Genomic DNA, 18,485 nt, shown 5'->3' on the forward strand with positions numbered 1-18,485 from the left:
TCCCTTGAAATCCATGGAGCCACCTGAGGAAGAGGAGGAGAGAGAATGTGCCACAGACATTTTACAAGAGGGACTTTCCCATGCTGGACATTTGGTTCCAGAAATGGACAACTGGGTGCCACTGGACAACCGGCCCACAACTAGACAAAAGCTATTTGGGGTTGCATTGGGGTTTTGGAACGTTCAGCTGATGTTCACCAACAAAATCTGAAAAGTCTGTCCCCGTCCTAGGGTTTTGTTTTGTTTTTATCTATTTTGCTCCCACACTGGGAGAAAAGCAGGATGTATATTAAACCAAAGTGGGCTGTGTATGGCCCTTGGAGCTCCATTTATATGAAAAATTGATATTATTATTATTAATATTGGTGCCCTCAACCCACCTTTTCTCCTCCTTTCCTGTGTCCTCACAGGGGCCATGGCACAACTCCCCAAAGCCTTGTTGCACCAGGCAGGGCATTATGACTTTTGATGGTCATTATTGGCTCGTCTTGTCACCTATCTCCTTGCTAGCAAAGCCTTTTAAAACAACCATATCCTCCACTGGCTCCTGACTTTGGGTTGACCAGCTGTGGATTCAAATGCCACACCAGAGGCCACGGTTTGTGAAAACACAAGAGTTTGCATGCCAGTGAGACGAGACTCTTGGTCTCCAGGCTGCTTTGTGACAACATGCTCAGCTCTGCATCATCCTGACCTCGTGGAGGAGATGAACGGAGGATTGGCTGGGCTGATGATGCAAATGGCTTAGATCAGGCTTAGAGTAATCTGATTAATCAAATACTTAACTTTGTTGAAATTCAAATAAGGGCCTTATTTTGGAAGGGAAAGAGAGAGAAGATTCCTAGGAGGGTGAAATCCCAACTTTAAGGCCCAGTTACTGGAAGTTTAAGATAAGAAGCTGCTGGTGTTTTGGACCCAGGTCCCCATGAAGTGGAAAGTGGCCCTTGGGCTGAAAGAGGTCGCCCAGCCGTCATGCCAAAGCAAGGCTGGTGTGGGAAATTGTGTCTCAGACACACACGCATGCCCCTTGGTTTTCCTCTCAATCCTTTTCTAGTGGGCTGAGCAAAGATGACTCTGTTTCCTTTTCATCTCCTGAATCCACAAAGTCTCTGCAAACAGTGTGACTCAGGGCTGTGGCTCTCTGGGGATGTCCCTGGTCCCCAAACTGTCTTGGAGAAGCAGCTGGAAAATAAAACACGGCTGGCTTGTGCCATCCTCTCTCGCTTAGCTTTAACCCAATTTGGAGACGACTCAGAGCTCAGTACTGTGGGTTCAAAAAGCAAGAGACTGAGAGAATGACTGACTGCATAAAGGGAACAGGCTTAGGCACAATGCCCAGCATTGCCCACTGATGGTTTATGCTCTTAATTTTATTTATAGTTCAGTTACATTTTAAACTTTTGCATATTGCAAACTGTTGCCTGCCTTGCTCCTGTATGTGTCACATCCCTCCCTTGTCTGCAGAACCATTCCTGAAGATGTGGAGGCTTTGCATTTGGGTCCTGGCTGGGGATCTTCAGCCAGTTATGATGTTCCCCACGGCTCTTGGCCTCTGAGTCTGAAGCCATGACAGACCCCTGGGACATCCCTTGCACACCTTAACAATTGCCCTGGTTCAGTATCTGAGTCATGTTCCTGGATCTCCCGGTTAAAGGAGGCTTAAGTGGCTCAAGGGCTGGCTCTCCTCTGCCAATGGCCCTGTGACTTATCTCCAGCTGCTAAGCCTCCCTGGGATTAAATCCTCCCACTTGGTTAACTCCAGGATTCAAAAGACACATCATTTCCTCGCACAACTTTTGTAAACATTGAAGGACTGTCCAAAATCCACCCAGCCGCCTGTTTGGTCTCAGTGAAGGATGACCCTTGCTCTCCGTCTGGCCAAGAAGATCCTAGAAGTAGGAATTGACCTGAAAGCTCCTAACAACAATACAGATAAAAACGCAAATGATACCGATCTCAGGATATCTCTTTGTGGGAAGCTCATGCCACACCTTCCATCTCAGTTGTGCCAAACCACATCTCAATGCCATAATGCAACCCCCAGTGTCTCCATCATCACAACGCTCCCTTTTCCCTGGGGGCCTTTGCTTTCTGACTCGGACTCTGAGTGAATGTTTGCTTTAAGATATTGGGTGACCCATCATGGCCGCAGGCGTGACGCAGGACAGGGGCCTGGAGGGAAATGGACATTGACGTCCCCCACGCTCAGCCCGTCTGGGATCTATGGGGTTGGAGGAGGAGGAAGGCACGCAAGAGCTTGGCAGCTGAAATCCTTGCCGTCTGTCAACAGGAGTTTCTGAAAAATTCATCATGACAAATGGCATGGCTTCCGGATGGACATCAGAAGCGATGTCCTCCCCCAGACTGCAGAACCATAGCAGGCACACGCCTGCAGCTCCCTGCCAATCACGCGTTTGCAAAGGGAGAAGCAGGTATAATAAGGGCCCCCAGAGCTGCCTTGCCACCCACTTGGCACAACCGTCCTTCCAGGGACCATGGCTGGCTCTGGGTTCAAGGCTCTCTGCTTCGGGTACCCCCTCCTCTTCCTCCTCTTCCTTTTGGGAGTCTGCGAGGAATCTGCGGAGATATGGGGTGCAGGCGAGGCAAAAGGAGATGGAAGGCAAAAGGAGAAAGAAAGGGTAAGAAAAGGGCAGGGCAACATGGATGTTTCAATACCCAGGGAGTGGAGAGTTGCAAAATGGTGGTGGTGGTGGAGTGAAATTTAAAATAAATACATAAAAGCAACCTGTTTTTTCTAGGGTGAGTTCTGCTGTGAGACAAAAAGTGATTTTGGGTACCCCCAAAGGATGGCCAAAGGGCACTGGTATCTCCTTTAAGACCAAGGAATTTCTAGAGCATGCATGTCGTTGGCAGAGAGTGTGTTGGGTCTTTGTGGGGCTACACACAATTTTGCAAGGAGGCAAAAACCTTGCCAAAGCAGCGAAAAAATAAATTAGTCTATAATAGTCACCAATGTAATTTGTTTGCATCCAGTACCACCCTTTCCCTTTTCCTCTTTGCTGTGGCATCAGATGAGTTGGACTACATCTCCTATCACCCCAACTACTGTAACTGGGTGAAGGGGGTGGAGGGAACATGGCGTTCTTTCTATTCTCTGCCCAAAGCTCTTGCTTCTAGCTGGCTGTTATCGTGTCTGCTATCTGCTGTCTTTTTAAGTGGATGATGATTACGTTGGTGGGGATGATGGGTTTTGGATTTGCAGATTGAAGTCCTGAAGGAGGTCTTGGAAAAGCTGAGGAATGGCCTGCTGCTGACCATTGGGAAAAAATTCAGCTGGGTGCCCTCGGTAAGCACAAACCCTCCTACAGTCCTTGTCAATCCTCTGCCACCCACTTTGCCAACTACTTTTAAAATGCCCCATTTCCCTCCTTCTTGTTTTCCTCTTGCTCTCTGTTGCTGCAGACTGAGTTCAGACTGCAAAATCACTTTATACTTTACAGTTAATTCAGCAGGAGAGGAAGAGGCAAAGTCTTGCCCTTCCTAAATGTAGCCCATAAATCACAAGGTTTCTCTGGTTAGTAGTGCTGGGTATCCTTCCTCCTCCTTTTGGCCACCTGCGGATGTGGCTTGGCCACTTGTGGCCTACTTTCCATCTTTTAGAGGCTGTTGGAGGTTCCATGGACAGGCCATAACCCAGGGGTAGGCAACCTGCGGCCCGCGGGCCGGATGCGGCCCGGCAAGGCCTTGGGACTGGCCCCAGCCCAGTCCTGCTGCTGATTGCCGCCGGGGCCTTTGGCCTCTCGCACGCAGGGGCAAGGGGGGCAATTGTCTATAGAAGCCTCAGAAACATGCATTTATATTAACATTTTTTGAAAAATCAAATTTTTTCGCGTGTCCTCCACCTTTTTAAAAAAAGTGTCCACCATTTGAAAATTTTGTCCTACATTTGTCCTGGTTTATTTATTTATTTTAATTTTTAAAAATTTAATTATTTATTTTTTGGCTTCGGCCCCCCAGTTGTCTGAGGGACAGCAACCTGGCCCCTGGCTCAAAAAGGTTGCCTACCCCTGCCATAACCTTTGCTCCCTCTCTCCTGATGGGCTTTGCAGTGCGATGCCGGGGAGCCGTGTGCCGTACGGAAGGGTGCCCGCTTTGGCCGGCTCTGCAACTGCCCGCGAGGGACGTCCTGCAGCGTCTACATCCTCAAGTGCTTGTGAGGAGGGTCAAGGAGGAGCGCAGGGGTGGTGGCGATGGACATTTTGGGAAGGGAGGCCTTCGCTGGGAAGCCCAGATGAGGGCAAAGGGGGCCTCCACCTTTGCACAGGTAACCCAGTTCCTTATCACTGTGACTATTGTGGCTCCATCCTATGGCATCCCTTACTCCAGTAAGGAATTCAGACTGCTTGGCTAAAAAAACTGTGCTGTTTTTATCATATTTTAATCATATGCCACCCTGGGATCTCATAAGAGGACATTATAGTATATAATAATAAAGAGAGATCTGTAGCCCACTGGCCTAGCATGGTTTAGAGGTCTGGAGAGCCAGGTTTCAAGTTGTTTCTGACTTATGGAGACCCTAAAGTGGTGGTGGTGAACCTCTGGCGCACATGCCAAAGGTGGCACTCACAGCCCTCTCCATGGGCACGCGCCCCGTCACCCCACCACAGAATTCGTGACTGGAAAGCCAGAGGGACATGGCACTTTGTGATCAATAAGTGGGGTTTGGGTTGCAGTTTGGGCACTCAGTCTCTAAAAGGTTCCCCATCATGGCCCTAAAGCAAACCTATCATGGGGTTTTCTTGGCAAGTTTCTTCAGAAGGAGTTTGCCATTGGCTTCACCTGAGAGAGTGCGACTTGCCCAGGGTCAGCCAGCAGGTTTCATGGTTGAGCTGGGATTCGAACCCTATTCCTCTCCAGAGTCATAGTATTCAAACCATTATGCCATGCTGGCTCTCTAAGGTGAATTGTCATAAACTGGGAACAAAGTACACAGGCTAGTCCATTCCCCTGAACCATGGCGCTCTCCAAATTACACACCCCAGGTTTCTGCAGGAGGGAGCCATGGCACCGAAAGTGGGAACAATGTGATTATACACACACACACACACACACATTAGTGTTTATGTTTTATGAACTACAGTGGGCCCTCCACATTCTCTGGCATTTTAAATGTGGAAGGCCGACTCACTAGTCTAAAGAGGAAGGGCAGTATAATGGAATATTTGACACATACATTTCTTATTTTTGTGAACTGATGCGAAGAGGAGCAGTATAATGAAAACAAATCTTAAAAATCCTAGAAGACTCATTAAGAAGGCAAGCAATTGCATGGAGAAGAGCCGCTTCACCTTGTGTCTCCTGCATCTTTCCAGGCCTTCCCAGAAATTAGTTCAATCTAATATCTGTACTCTCCCTGCTTTATATAACCACTGCCTCTACTAGAAAATTGCTGTCATTTTAACAGGTTGAATTTTTAAACTGTATTGTATTTAATCCTGTTTATTAAACGGGGGGGGGGGGGGTCAATTTATTTATTGAGAGTGTGTATTATTCTAATATATTCTAGTCATGTAAGCCGCCTTGATCGCTGCAGCAATTTATATTTTATTATTTTTATAAATGTTATTATTATTTATTGTTTTGTCCCTCTCAGCCAACGAAGCCCAGTTGTGTCCTGGACTTGTCCAACTGATGGCCATCGAGAATCTGGATTGTTAAAACCCATGTGCTCACAATATTGTCTGCCATGTTCCAGGCACAGCTTGGTATGGGAGAAAAGAGAAAGGGTAACAATAAAAAACAAAACAGGGCAATGCTTGTGTGTGTGTGTGTTTATTTTAGGGTTATGAAACACAACTTTGGAGCAAAATCTGTCTGCTCCGGAACCCAGACCAAGACCAACGGAAGATGCACTCCAAGCATTATGTATTTAATTGTTTAATGATTTCTATTGAATTTTTAAAAGGTGTATAAAAGTGCATATATTTATTTACAGGTATTTCCATCTCACTCTTCAGCCAAAAAAGCCTTGCTAAGAGAGACAGCATCCACACTTGGAGCTCAGCATCTGCCCAGTTCTTGTAGGTCTGGCTAAAGCTAGGCAAAGTTTCTTGTCTGCACTACAGCATTGCTGACTGGGGATGCTGGAAACTGTAGTTCAAAAAAGATTTCTCCACAGTCCTGAGGGGAAAAACACAGTCTTGAGGGAGAAAATTTGTTTAACAACTGTCCCGACTTGTCTAGAGCTTTGGGGGGGAAAGCGGGAAAAGGGCTTGTCAATGGCACCTCAGAAAATTGCGGACTAGGGATGCTGGAAATTGTAGTTCAGAAAAGATTTCTCTACAGTCCTGAGGGGAAAATTAAACACTTGTTTAACAACCGTCCCAACTTGGGAAATTCCGGGCTTCCAAAAATGCAAGACTTCTTGGAAGTATGAGGAGGGAAAAGGCGTCTTTTCCCACAAAGTAGTATGGGAAATGGATACACACTAAAAATCTAATATCCAGTGGTTCCTGAATTATACCTGCTAAACAAATAGGGAAAAAATATTGGAAAATTTTGTTATACATGAAAACAGTGACCTGGTTAATCTACACATAAAAAAGGAAAAACATGGAAATTCCAATGGAAGATGATTAATAAAGTTATACAGTATGGCTGAGATGGCTATACTGACAAATTTGCTAAATGATAAAACTACTGAACAGTGTGCGAACAGGAAGATGGGATCCTATTATGGGAAAACAAATGGGGAAAGTCAGTGCTTACCTATTTTGAATGAGATTATTCTCTTCAGCCTTATATTAAATGGTCTAAAATCAATGTATTTTATTTGAATTATGTAGTATAAAGATCGAACAGGAAACCAGATTAGGGAATAGTTTAGAGAGGACCAAAGGTAATAAATGTAAAGTTAATTGTAAAAATATGAAAAGCGGGAGATTCTTAATTAACTCATACCAAGGGTTAGGCCATCATGCTATTAAATTTTGGTTGGAAATGTTGGTGTGGTAATGGAATATGGATATTCATTTTTAATGTAAGAACAAATTTATTATAATTTTTATTAAGTCATTATTGAATTTAAGATAAACAGGAAAACGTGAGGAATTGCAACATGGGGCATAGTGTGGTGGAGTGGTTTGAGACTATGGCTCCGGAGACCAGGGTTTGGTTCCTCACTTGAGCACAAAAACTCAGAGTGACCTTGGCCAAGTCACACTCTCTCAGCCTCAGAGGAAGGCCATAGTAAACTCCCCCTGAAGAAACTGCCAAGAAAACCTTATGATAGATTCCCCTTAGGGTCGACATAAGTAAAAAATGACTTGGAGGCACACAAAAAGAATATGTAACTGGTTTTCTTTTGTGTGTGTGTGTTTGTTTTCTTTTTGTGGTGTTCTTTTTGTCTGTTACTAATATATCCCAACCATTGCAAAAAGCCACAAAGAAGCAGCATGAGGTTTGCCACCTTTTAATGTCCTTAGGTAGAGGAAGGGGCCTGCCCTCCCTCCGGCCCGATCCCCCAGTGTCTCTTGAGGGCCACTGCGGTCATGGTGGCTACGGAGAGCACGGTCACTATCCCAACAACAAGCGACAATGCGCCGTCCCACCGAAGGCCACCCTCTAGGAGCGGTCTGGATCCTATGGAGGGAGAAAAGAAAGAGTGTGAGGGAAGGGTGCGAGAGGGTCCTGGGTTCAGGAGATGCTTTGGAAGAGGCAAGGTCTCTGCACCACAGAGCTTGCATCCAGAAACTGGGCCATGGGAAAGAGGCAGGGAAAGGGAGGCCATGTTTGCAAGGAGAAGAAAAAAGAGCGGAAGAGAAACAGGAAGATAGAATGGAATGGAGACAAACGGAAAGAGAACAGGAAACAAACCAAAGGGAAAGCAACAGGAAACAAACAGAAACAAAGAAACAGGAGAGCAAAAGAGAAAAATTAAAAGGAAAAAGAGAACAAAATACACAAAAGAGCCATACTTCAGCCTTAGGGTCATGTACTGGAGCATTATGGCCTGCCTTTCCCCAAGAACAGGGGCCTGCGGAGGGGCTACTGGGTGCCAAGCTATAGAAGCAATCAGAGTTTTTAAAGCAGAGCCTGGCTGCCCATCTCTCAGGGAGGCATGAGCAGCCAATTCCCTGCCCTGGCAGCAAGTGGTGGGTTGGACGATGGCCCTTAGAGTACCCTTCCCAAATGACTCTGAACTTCTAGGGTTCTGTTCCAGCTTTTCCTTGGAAGGTGTCAGCACTGGCTCTCCCCTTGCTGGGAACAAGTTCGTAAGCAGAGTTTCAGCACCCACCTCTCCCCAAAGGGACAGGGACTGGACTAAATGACCAGTGGTAATCCTTTCCAACCCTGAAATCCCACTCTGGTTTTGCCTTGGAAAGTGGGGGACTCTTTTATTCCTTGGAGGCTTTCAAACAAAGATCAGATGGCCACCTTCTGGGGGTCCTTAAGCAATGGGTTTCATAGCATCAGGAGGAGGCTGGACTGGAGGACCACTGGGTTCACCCTTCCAGGGCTCAGATTCCATGAAAGAAGCCCACCCACAGTCCCCCCCTCTACCATCCTTACTTTCTGAGTAGGAGACCTCCACAGCATCACTCAAGAAGTCCACAGCCCCCTCCGAGGTCACCAGCGTCTGCAGCTTTTGTAGGGCTGGACGGTGCCTTCGTGCCACTCCTCGCTGTCCTGGAGGGCAGGAAAAAAAGAAGGGGAGGCATTAGCAGGTTGGCACTCCAGACCCCCTCAAAAAGCCAAGGTGAGGGGCAGGAGGAGTCTTAAATCAGTTTTTTTCCCATCACAAGCTGACACCTAGCAGACATGTTGAGACTACAACACCCATCAGTGGTGGATCCCCAATGGGTTTTAAAGGCATTCTCTTTCAAAGGAATGGAGGGATGGGCCCTGGCATCTGACACAGCTTCCTTTAAAGTCTTGGCTGAATCTGAATTCAGATCCACTACCCCCAGTGAGACAGAAACCACTCCCTGCTTAAAACTGGGGCTGAACCCCCACCCTAGACACACAGAGACCCCCAGAGAGGACTCACTTCTCCCTCGGGGCAGTGTTGGCACCTCGCATCGGATGCTACAGGCTTCCAGTCTAGATGGCGCACAAGCCGAGACGCTGCAATGGAAGTAGACCTGGGTTGGGAAGGAAAGAAGACACTGGAGCTGCAGAAGATTTAACTCAATCTTGTGGAATTAAAGCATGAGAAGGGATGTTTATATTATTTCTCCCTCTGCTAGCAAATTTCCTATCAAAGCAATCATGTTCAGAAAAACGCCTGCTTGGTTCACAGAGGGATGCCTGCACTCAGATGATGCACATTTAGATTATCTCCTTTTTTGTACTTATATTAGACTCTTCCTTCTCGTATATGCCCCTACAAAAATTACAATAACATACAAAGATGCATTTCAGGACGAAGACTCAAAGTGTACAAAAGCTCGTGCTACCAACTGCTTTCTTTCAGTGCTGCAAGACCCCTTTCCAGACTGATTTTCAAGTACTAATGGTTTGCTACTTCCAGGAGCAGTGATTCTCTTTCTAAGCAGTAAAGAGGCAGTGTCTCTCTTATTTCTAATGGTCTTGTTTAAACCAGAAATGAACTTCTGGACACTTCAGTTTGGGGATGGGGTGTGGAGGGGGGCTTTTTCTCCTCTCCAAACCCACCAAAATTGCCTGCCCCTGTTCCTTAGATAGCTCTGACTAAAACCCGGGACCGCTACCCTCCCCTCTGCTCTTACCGGCCCGGTGAGCTTCGTCTGGGAGGCAGAGTCCACAAAAGTGAAAGTACTAATAACGAAGCGCTGGTAGTGCGATGGAAAGGCCAGCCCTGAGTCCACTCCAATGGGCATCAGCTGGGTCTGGTAGTTGTCTCCTTTATATGGGCACCTGATGGGGAAAGATTTAGTAGTGAGATTTGGTAGACCACCAGGAAACTACACAACTTAGGCATAGCCTTCACTATTACAAAGAGAAAAGAAACAAAAGCAACTGTCTAGCATTCACAGATGCAGAGCTGGTGCACAATGACCAGCTGTCAGCACCAGTGGCTCTCTACCTTTGGAAGATTGCTTCAAGGAGGCTTAAATGTACAGATGTTTGATGACTGATTGTAGAAGGGCCACCAAATAATGTGCTAGGCATTGCAAACTGTTGTGCTGGTATGTGTGCATTTCAATTACAGTACATATGTTTTAATCTTTTGATTGTTTTCTAAATCTAATTTTAGCTTAACAAACCAGGGTTGAGCAAGGGGCAAACTGAATTCTTGTTGGCACCGAACACATATTTCATACTGTCCAACATTTGACAGATGAAACCTGGGGAATGTGTGGCCAAGCACCATCAGAGTGTACTCAAGTTATTAAAGAGGAAGAATACACAAGCCTGGAAAGGCTGCAGCAGTTTGCTTTTGCCTGAGCCTCCTGGGAAGGGTGAGATTCTGCCACTCTCTTCTCCCTGCTGGAATGCAAACTACTTTTGCACTCTGAACTCAGTTTTGCAGCATTTGAAAATAGCTGAAAATAAAAGTAGAAGGACGGACAAGAAACTGGGATATTTTAAAAGCGTCTGACCGCCTGTCCTCCCGCTTGCTCACTGACCCGGCCTCCAGGAGTGGCCATTCGGGTTTCTGCAAAGGGTTGGTGCTGGGGGTGGCCCAACACTCATGCAGGAGCAGCACCAGCACCGGGTCTCTCCTCCCAAGAAGACGGACTTCAACGTGAACTGGGTCGCGGAGGACTTTCATCACTGGGTAGTCTGCATCCGTAAAGTAGGAGGAGTAACTCTCATCTGAAGAGTGAAAGGGGGCAGTTATGACTAGGATGGAAAGCAAGGGAGGGAAAGACTCTGACCCACCCATTTATTCAGCATGTGGGTCTGCTGGCAATCCCTAGCATCGCTCCAGGCCTCCTTCCCAGCCCTCCTGGAATACCAAGCTCAAGGCAGGACCACAGGCCTAGAGATTGGCAAAGCAACCCAGTACCATAACTGACTTTGTGGGCTCCTCTGATCTGGATCAGTGCAACTGAGCCTGTTACAAGGTTGTCGCGATGGTGGAGAGGATCTCACCCAGCCCACAATTGCTTTGTTTTGCCTGCCTGGGACTACCAGAACCATGCTGCTTCTCCATTTCTCCCTTTCCAGCGGAGGAAGGCAGTGGCGATGGGCTTTTGCAAACCCCAGATCTAGCACCAGGGGTCTTTTCTGCAGGGGTCCCATCTGCATGGCTTCCCATCTGCAAGCCATGCGACTGACTCACCACGGGCGATCCTCATCTCCAGGGCAAGAGGCCCTTGTTGGGCCACGGGGGCCAGGGGAGGAGGAGGAGCCACCAGGACGCTGGCCGGGAGGGACTCCTCAGCTGAGTAGCTACATCGGATGGTCAGCCTGGAGGGGAGGTAGGTTCATTTTGCTCCAAGAGGGGACTTTTCAGGGTTCCTCCCCATCTCCAGAGACCCACCATGTCCATGCTCCATTACCTGAAGGCACTGTCACGGGTGATGGATCCCAGTCTGGATGTAAGGACTTGCTGGACTGCCAAGAGCTCGTTCTCATAAACCTGCTCGCTTCCAGTTTCCTTAAACAGAGAAGAATAGCTGGGGCATTTAGGTTTTTCTGTGAATTTGAGTGCTGCCTTTTCCCAGCTGCATCCCACTGGCTGTTGTCATGTCTGAATAACAAAACATCTGGGTTGGAAGGGGTCCCCAAGGGCTATCCAGTTCAACCCTCTGATGCAGTTTAGGACCCTCCAGCTAAGGGGGGCCCACTGCTGTCCGAGGGTAGCCAATCCCCCAGATGAACTGTTCTGACCCCTAGGAAGTTCTTCCCAGCATTTAGTCCGAATCTGTCTTATCTCCCCCCCCCCGATGTGATATGTGGATATTATAATCCTTATATTAACAAGAAAAATTCAGGCAAGAATACCTCAGGGAATAGATAGGCAAATGCAATGAGCCAAACCATGCTGAAGCACCTTTTAAGTTTCCACAGGGGCTACTGTGTCCATTGTGGATCTTTCAAGAGATGGGGCACTTCACAATGTTGAGACCCAGCTTTTGGCCTCTGTGTCAGGGGGTAGGAATGTATGTGTGGGCCATAGGAGGGTTGTGGGCTTGGGCCCTAGCCCAAACACACAGCTTGGCCCATGCCTGTGTGCCCAAATGATGCGGATGTGGAATGGGAATGAGCCATTAGGGGCAGGTGTTTGGGCCAGGGGTGCGAGTGTGTTGGGGGGAGGCTCTCTCTCAACACCCAGCCCCTCACCTTGGCAGTCGTCCCGCAGGCAGACAGAGGAAACTGGAAGACGACAAACATGTTGTTCTTGGCCACAGGGCCACAGGCGGCCCCTTGGCTGCTCAGGAGACGCACCGAATCTAAGCTGAGAGGGGGGTGAGTGGTGTTCTTGGAGACTGCAATGGAGAACATGCCATCTGGGGTGCAGCGGACTGTCACTGTCAGAGGAAGAGAGACAAAAGTCTAGATTTTAAATGTCAGAGACTGAGCTAATTCCACACTGGCCTTTTCCTAGAAGAAGTAACTTTCTGGATTACAGTCCCCAGAATCCCCCAGCTGGTAGATGCTTTGAGTTAACCATCCTAGCTGGTAGATGCTTTGAGTTGCAGAACAAAAGAGTGCTCCCCAAATCCTGATCCTCAATATGCATACTTAACCCATCATACCTTGGCTCAGCTTGGGGTGTGTCTCGGAATCTAGTTGTTGTTCTCATCATCATGATCATCCCCTACCAGCTTTCCCCCAAAACTGAGATTTATGGAGGCTATGCAAAATGCAAATCAAATCCCCCAGAAGTGTAGAACAAATGAGGTTTTTTGTCAGCCTAATGGCCCTTAATGTCTCATGCTACCACAAAATTTCCCCTGTAACAGGAAAAGCTTGCAAAATTTGTTCTGGCAAGGGCAGGAAGGGAATGACTTTTCTTTCAACTGCTGTTAAAATTGCTGCTAAGCTCAGAAAGGAGAAGGAGACAGCGTTACCAGGCTGTGGCCTGGTCCAAGTTGTAGTGCTTGAGTCCTGTGTAGTCTCAGCTTCACTACGACCCTGGCAAGGACTATGACTTTCCACAGCCAGGTCATTCCTCCCTTTTAGGGAACAGAAGTAAGGCATGGAAGCCCCCATCCATCCGCACATGGGAGGAGGGCACTGCCTTGTGGAAACGGTTTGTTTCCTTTGAGGGGGGAGTCCTCCAGGGCTCCTTCCTTCACCTTTGTGGGCATAGAAACAGGGAGCCAGCCGGTCCCGGGGGTTGTAGCAGCAGCCCAGTTCTGCACACTCCGTGGAGCTGACCGGACGGGGGCTGCCAGCACTGCAGGGGAGTCGGTCTGAAGGTGGGATGGCCGAACAGAGACTGAGGCTGGGTGGGTCCAGGGCTGGAAAGAGAGAGAAAAGGCACCCGGTCAGAGAGACAACATCCACACTCCCTCCTAAAGCCATGCACTTGCACATTCCTTCCTGGCTTACTCTTATTTTGTTTGCTTCCCTTTTTCACGCTGCAGGGAACCTAATTATTATTTACCCTGTTTACTCAGCCTTATATTTGTTAAAAGTACCTATTTAAGCTCCCAGGGCTCCTGGAGTAATACATGACAGGTAAATAACATTGTTTCAAAGCCTAGTCAAAGCAAAGGTTTGCAAATCAGATTTTAGAAAACCCGGCATTTTTTATGTGGAGTGAAGCAACCTCCAAAACTGTCTGTGAGGATCTGCAGCTGCTGAAATGGCTGCTGGGTCCCCAACTGAAGTGGGAGCCTGGAGCTGCTGCACCCATTGATCATCTGACCCTGCGATTGATCAAGGAACACCACTGGCCAGCAAACTGCCAATATCTGAGGCTGAATAGCAATTGGGGCATGACCCACAGAGGATGGGGCTTCTCCACATGGAGCTATACATGCACATGCCATTCTCAAAGTGTCAAGGGAGTTTTGTCTCCCTGGAGCAGACAATTCCTACACGTACACCCTCCTTCAGAAAGCAGCCTTGTTTTGCAATGAGGACACAATGCCACATTTGCAACGCACAACATTTTTGGCCGTTTTGTGCATTTTGCAACCAACCCCCCCCCCCCCCCCCCCCCCTGTCTTCCAGCCACGATCTGGCTCAGCTGCCAAGGCAAACAGATGCCTTCTCACGCTGCACCTCTCCCAGCCTCACTGGGACTTTGAGAATAAAAGGCTTTCTAGACCTGCCCTGGCCCAGAATCTCCAGCTTGTATGGGTCATCTCCAGGCAGGAGACAGGGATGAAAATGCTGCAGAGGAATGGGCTGGGTGCAAATCTCCAACTCAGTCAGGAGAGCACTGGCAGGGTACCATTTGCAAGGCTTCATGGATTTCTTGCTGCAAATTGCAAGGGCAGGAGTGTTGTGTGTGTCTCTGCATTTACACAGTTAGCTTCTTCCTTCATTCTCAGTTGTTGTGGTGCCAGGGCTCACCCTCTGCTCTGCACCCACCTTCTGTCAAGAAGCAAGTAAACTAGATTAAATATTTTTTATCTTGTCTACTTAGGTAGGCGAGAAGCAATAAACCCCTCATTTCACCTTGATCTGTGATTCAGAAAAGGCTTCTGTTTTAAATTGAAAACCAGAAAATATTGTCTGCGTGTGTTTGAATGACAAGCTGTGAGCCAATGTGGCCAATACATTATGCATAAGATTGGCTGGCACCACCAGGGGATATCCCTAACTCTCAAGTTTTGGCCAAGAAATCTCAGCGAATGGGAAAACCCTCAATTGGCAGCCCTAGTCCTACCCCATAATATGGGTCTGGCTGTTGGGGTTGACAGTTGTGACTAAGTTCCTTGCAAACCCAAGCGGAAAGGGCCACAGGAGAGCTTGCGGCTGATGCGAGAGGGTTGGCAGAGGTGGGCACCTGTCAATACCTGCCAGGCTTTTAAAACAGAAGGCTTTTTAAAGTATTCTTTTGCACTTAACTGTTTTTAATGACTCTGTCTTTTTAACTTGCATTTTTAATTTAACCAGGTACTGTATTTTAATGCCATGTTTTAATAATGCAAACTTAAGGCTCCCAAGCTATTTTTGTTTTTAAAGGTCCCTCCCTTCTTTTTGGACACCCTCAATTTTATAGCTATAAATTCTGGCAAACTTACTCCAGAAGAATAATGTCTGGTTTTGATGCATCCCCCAGTTGCCACTGTCCCTCCTCTTCACAGCAACAGTGAGGATCCCATAAGAGGACAGAACCACCAAGAGAGTTGCCACAGAGTGTAAGGAGAACATAGTGGACATAGCGTGGCAGGCATAACTCTGCTCTCCTCCTTTCCTCATCCTCCCAGGAAGGTCAGTGGGGCCATAAAGCTCTCCTGGGCCAGGCAGAGGCTCCCTTGCATCACCCCCATTGTGATATCACAGCCCCTCAGCACTGGGGTGGCAGGGTCTAGGCTACCAAAAAGCCTTCAGAGCCAGCCACTGATAGGAGCCATGGGCCACTGCTTGGAAAGAGGTGACTGAGAGGTGACAACCATCTTTAAACATGCGGAAAGATACAAGAAAAGAGGCAAAGCATCAAACATACCTAGAAGTGGCTCTGGGCACCTCAGCTCCTCTTTGTAGGATGTCATCCGACCGTCTGCCCCCAGGCCTTCAATATGGACGGTTGTGCGGTAGGCCCCATCCTGTGGAATGCAAGTCAACAACTACAGCTTCCACACCAAGGGCTGGGCTTTTCCCATTCCCTTCACCATTTCACAGATGGAAACTGGGACCTGTGTGGCCAAGGGAGTGCAGTCAAGATGGCAAATGCTTTTAGCAAGGAAGGATAGGCTGCTGCAGCTTGCTGTTGCCTGAGCCTCCTGGGAAGGGCAGGATCCTAAGAATTGGCGTGGATGCAGCTCAGTTTCATCTTTAGCAACTGGAGAAGGCAGAAGCCGAGATGTTTGGATCATTTTATATTTTTTAGTATGTGAAGGTGTGTGTGTTACTGACACTTTGTATGATCTTAATCTGTACCGCATCAGTGAACAAACACACTAAAAACAACATTGGGGATATCTGGGGGGACTACATCTCCCATAATTCTGATGGGGGATTCTGTGAGTGACAGTCCCTGCAAGGCCACTTTTCCTGTGCTTCAGGGACAAGGAGGGATTCACAATGGTGAGATGCCCCCTCCTCGCCTCCTTGCACCAGTGAAAACCTCACCTGCGTCTTGACGTAGCACCCAGCGAAGGCCACCATTGCCACCATGGAGCCCTTGGGGCCAGGGGCCACCCAAGTACCACAGGCGGAGTCATTCTTCAGGAGATGGGGCTTGCCCTGGGGGTCTTTGGGAAGCCAGAGAGAAGAAGGGAGGGAGAAAAATGAGTCTGAAATGCCCCAAACAATTCTACCCACAACAATTCACACACCTTTCATGCACCTTAAGAAGACTTTGCTCAGGAGCCTTCACCTTCTGAATGGCAACTCCCATCAGCCCCAGCCAGCATTGCCATTGTCCCCATTGTCCCAGTTGCAGGAAGAGAGAAAGGATTCCTGGGGAGCCTTGTAACTCAACAGGGACTCTAACCACTGAACCACACTATCGTCGCATCCTTGTGAGGGGCTTTTAGCATCAGTTTCATGAAGGTGGGAACCAGCCATATCATGGGTCAGCTCTAGGCTCAGGCCCCAGTTTTTGCAGAGAAGGGACTTAAAATATACCACTTTGAATACATTTGCAGAAACCCCAAATTCAGGTTTTAGCAATTAAAAAATAAAGAAGTAGTAAGGCCCTGCAGGTGCTTGAAAAGGATGGCTATCCTTTACCCCTATGAAAATGCTTTTGAAACCTTTCAGTGCAAAGGAGACCTTTTTGGCTTTTATGCTGAGCTATTTTCAAAGTAAATATAGTAGGCAGAACAGAAATGGTAGCAGAAAAGGGGGGATTTTAAGAACTGCTGAGCTGTGCTGCTGAGTGACCTTCCTCATTAGCAATGCCTTGCAGTCTTCCAGAGAAATGTAAGAAGAAAGGCAAAGTTTGCAAAAAAAAAGAAGAAGAAGGAGATAAAACCAACAGGGCCTTGCTCCTGAGTAAAGGCACTGAGGACTGGAGCCTTGAGTCGGTGTTCACAGACAGCCAGGCCACCTCTAAAGTAAGCTTTAGCTGAATACAATTAAAAAGCATTAAATTCTGAATGACCCAATAATACCCGGAGGAGGCCTTCCAGCCTTACCCAGGAGCCTGACCACAGAGGAGGAGACCCTTGGCCCTGGGTTCAAGAGGAGGCGCATGCCTTGCTCCTCGCAGTGGAGCAAGGAGGCCTCCCAAAAAGTGCCAGCCCTGCAGAGACACCCCTGAAGGGTCCCCAAAAGGAGGAGAAGGAGAAAAGGCAGAAGGCGGACCCCATCCTCCATCAAAGGCACCATCCTCAAGGAAGGAAGGAAGGAGGCAAGCACCCAACAGGCTCCTAGTCCTCAGGGAGGCTTTTATAAAGCCAATGGGTGGCTCCTTTTGAACTGTGGGATTCTGGGTACTGTAGTCCCAGGAAGTGAATTTTCTGCACCAAGGATTGGATCCACGCTGAGAAGTCAAGGCTTCACTCCCGTAATGGTACATTAGCCCAAGACCAAACTATCTGCTCTGTGTGTTATAGATTATTGACTATTTTAAAATCGGAATTTTAACCAGAAATCAGCAGGGAGACCAAGGAGTTGATTGGAAAGGACACAATTTTATTTTTAGCTGCTGCTGTTGTCCCCAGAAGGAAATTCATCCAAATAACTGGGATCCCGAATTCAAAGTGAACCAAGTTTTTATAGCATTTTGAACAAAGGAAACTAGAAATTCCATTTTCATTGGTTACGCTGAATTAAACACTTAAACCTGTAGATTCATTGGGTGTCCTAGAGTACGTCTCTATCCCTCATGGGTTAGCCATCGATTAATTTTTTTATCTATATATGTTTCGTTTCACTGTCCTCAAGCTGTTTATGCAGTGCTTCCTTTTATTTGGGTTAAAATCTTAAGTTAGGAGCCATTTCCAAATGGTTTACATTCCAAAACAGAGCATTGTAACCATTTTGTGGACTACGACTCCCATTCCCTCATCTCTGTCTGAGGATGATGGGTCTTGCAGTCCAACAAGGTATCGGCTTTAATTGCCTAGGCTCAAAGACTATGGAATTCTGGGAGTTGGAGTTTGTTGTGGGGCCCAGAGGTCAAGGCTTAACTCTTTTTCTGGCTCAAGGCTATGGAATTCTGGGAGTTGGAGTTTGTTGTAGGGCCCAGAGGTCAAGGCTTAACTCTTTTTCTGGCCCAAGGCTATGGAATTCTGGGAGTTGGAGTTTGTTGTGGGGCCCAAAGGTCAAGGCTTAACTCTTTTTCTGGCTCAAGGCTATGGAATTCTGGGAGTTGGAGTATTTTGAAGGGCCCAGAGAAACTCCAACTCCCAGAATTCCATAGCCTTGAGCCAGAAAAAGAGTTAAAGCGGTGCCAAAGCGGGTTATTTCCCCAGTTATTTCACTCTCTCAGCTTCAACAACAACTACAAAGACAACAATTTG

General features: G+C 47.6%; 2 protein-coding genes across 4 annotated transcripts; one reads left to right on the top strand and one right to left on the bottom strand.

Annotated features, from left to right (window-relative positions):
- The first annotated feature begins 2,495 nt into the window (after nucleotides 1-2,495).
- LOC121936494 (cocaine- and amphetamine-regulated transcript protein-like) lies at nucleotides 2,496-4,178 on the top strand. Its single transcript, XM_042478782.1, has 3 exons — nucleotides 2,496-2,639; nucleotides 3,224-3,307; nucleotides 4,071-4,178. The coding sequence occupies exons 1-3, from the start codon at nucleotides 2,496-2,498 to the stop codon at nucleotides 4,176-4,178; spliced, it is 336 nt and encodes a 111-aa protein (XP_042334716.1).
- Nucleotides 4,179-7,416: 3,238 nt separating this feature from the next.
- LOC121936845 (zona pellucida sperm-binding protein 4-like) lies at nucleotides 7,417-17,509 on the bottom strand. 3 transcript variants are annotated; one of them, XM_042479495.1, is made up of 12 exons: nucleotides 17,157-17,509; nucleotides 16,147-16,268; nucleotides 15,521-15,620; nucleotides 13,194-13,358; nucleotides 12,235-12,422; nucleotides 11,451-11,548; nucleotides 11,231-11,358; nucleotides 10,572-10,761; nucleotides 9,711-9,858; nucleotides 9,011-9,104; nucleotides 8,533-8,649; nucleotides 7,417-7,602 (listed from the first exon to the last, which is right to left on the bottom strand). In XM_042479495.1, the coding sequence occupies exons 1-12, from the start codon at nucleotides 17,347-17,349 to the stop codon at nucleotides 7,442-7,444; spliced, it is 1,704 nt and encodes a 567-aa protein (XP_042335429.1). In that variant the 5' UTR covers nucleotides 17,350-17,509; the 3' UTR covers nucleotides 7,417-7,441. The 3 variants fall into 3 exon arrangements, with proteins under 3 accessions (XP_042335429.1, XP_042335431.1, XP_042335430.1); XM_042479497.1 differs by lacking the exons at nucleotides 16,147-16,268; nucleotides 17,157-17,509 and adding an exon at nucleotides 16,353-16,666; XM_042479496.1 differs by lacking the exons at nucleotides 15,521-15,620; nucleotides 16,147-16,268; nucleotides 17,157-17,509 and adding an exon at nucleotides 15,096-15,255.
- Nucleotides 17,510-18,485: the final 976 nt, after the last annotated feature.

The sequence above is a fragment of the Sceloporus undulatus genome, chromosome 7 (genome assembly GCF_019175285.1).
Source record: "Sceloporus undulatus isolate JIND9_A2432 ecotype Alabama chromosome 7, SceUnd_v1.1, whole genome shotgun sequence".
In the NCBI taxonomy this organism is placed as follows: Eukaryota; Metazoa; Chordata; class Lepidosauria; order Squamata; family Phrynosomatidae; genus Sceloporus; species Sceloporus undulatus.

What these genes read in the sequence shown, in the direction of transcription:
- LOC121936494 (XM_042478782.1), top strand. Translation starts at nt 2,496, where the DNA reads ATGGCTGGCTCTGGGTTCAAGGCTCTCTGCTTCGGGTACCCCCTCCTC. An exon ending in GGCAAAAGGAGAAAGAAAGG is followed by an intron (nt 2,640 to 3,223) that starts GTAAGAAAAGGG and finishes TTGGATTTGCAG; the next exon opens with ATTGAAGTCCTGAAGGAGGT. An exon ending in AATTCAGCTGGGTGCCCTCG is followed by an intron (nt 3,308 to 4,070) that starts GTAAGCACAAAC and finishes TGGGCTTTGCAG; the next exon opens with TGCGATGCCGGGGAGCCGTG.
- LOC121936845 (XM_042479495.1), bottom strand. Translation starts at nt 17,349, where the DNA reads ATGGTGCCTTTGATGGAGGATGGGGTCCGCCTTCTGCCTTTTCTCCTT. An exon ending in GTGCCCAGAGCCACTTCTAG is followed by an intron (nt 13,359 to 15,520) that starts GTATGTTTGATG and finishes CTCTCTTTCCAG; the next exon opens with CCCTGGACCCACCCAGCCTC. An exon ending in AGACGAAGCTCACCGGGCCG is followed by an intron (nt 9,105 to 9,710) that starts GTAAGAGCAGAG and finishes TTCCCAACCCAG; the next exon opens with GTCTACTTCCATTGCAGCGT.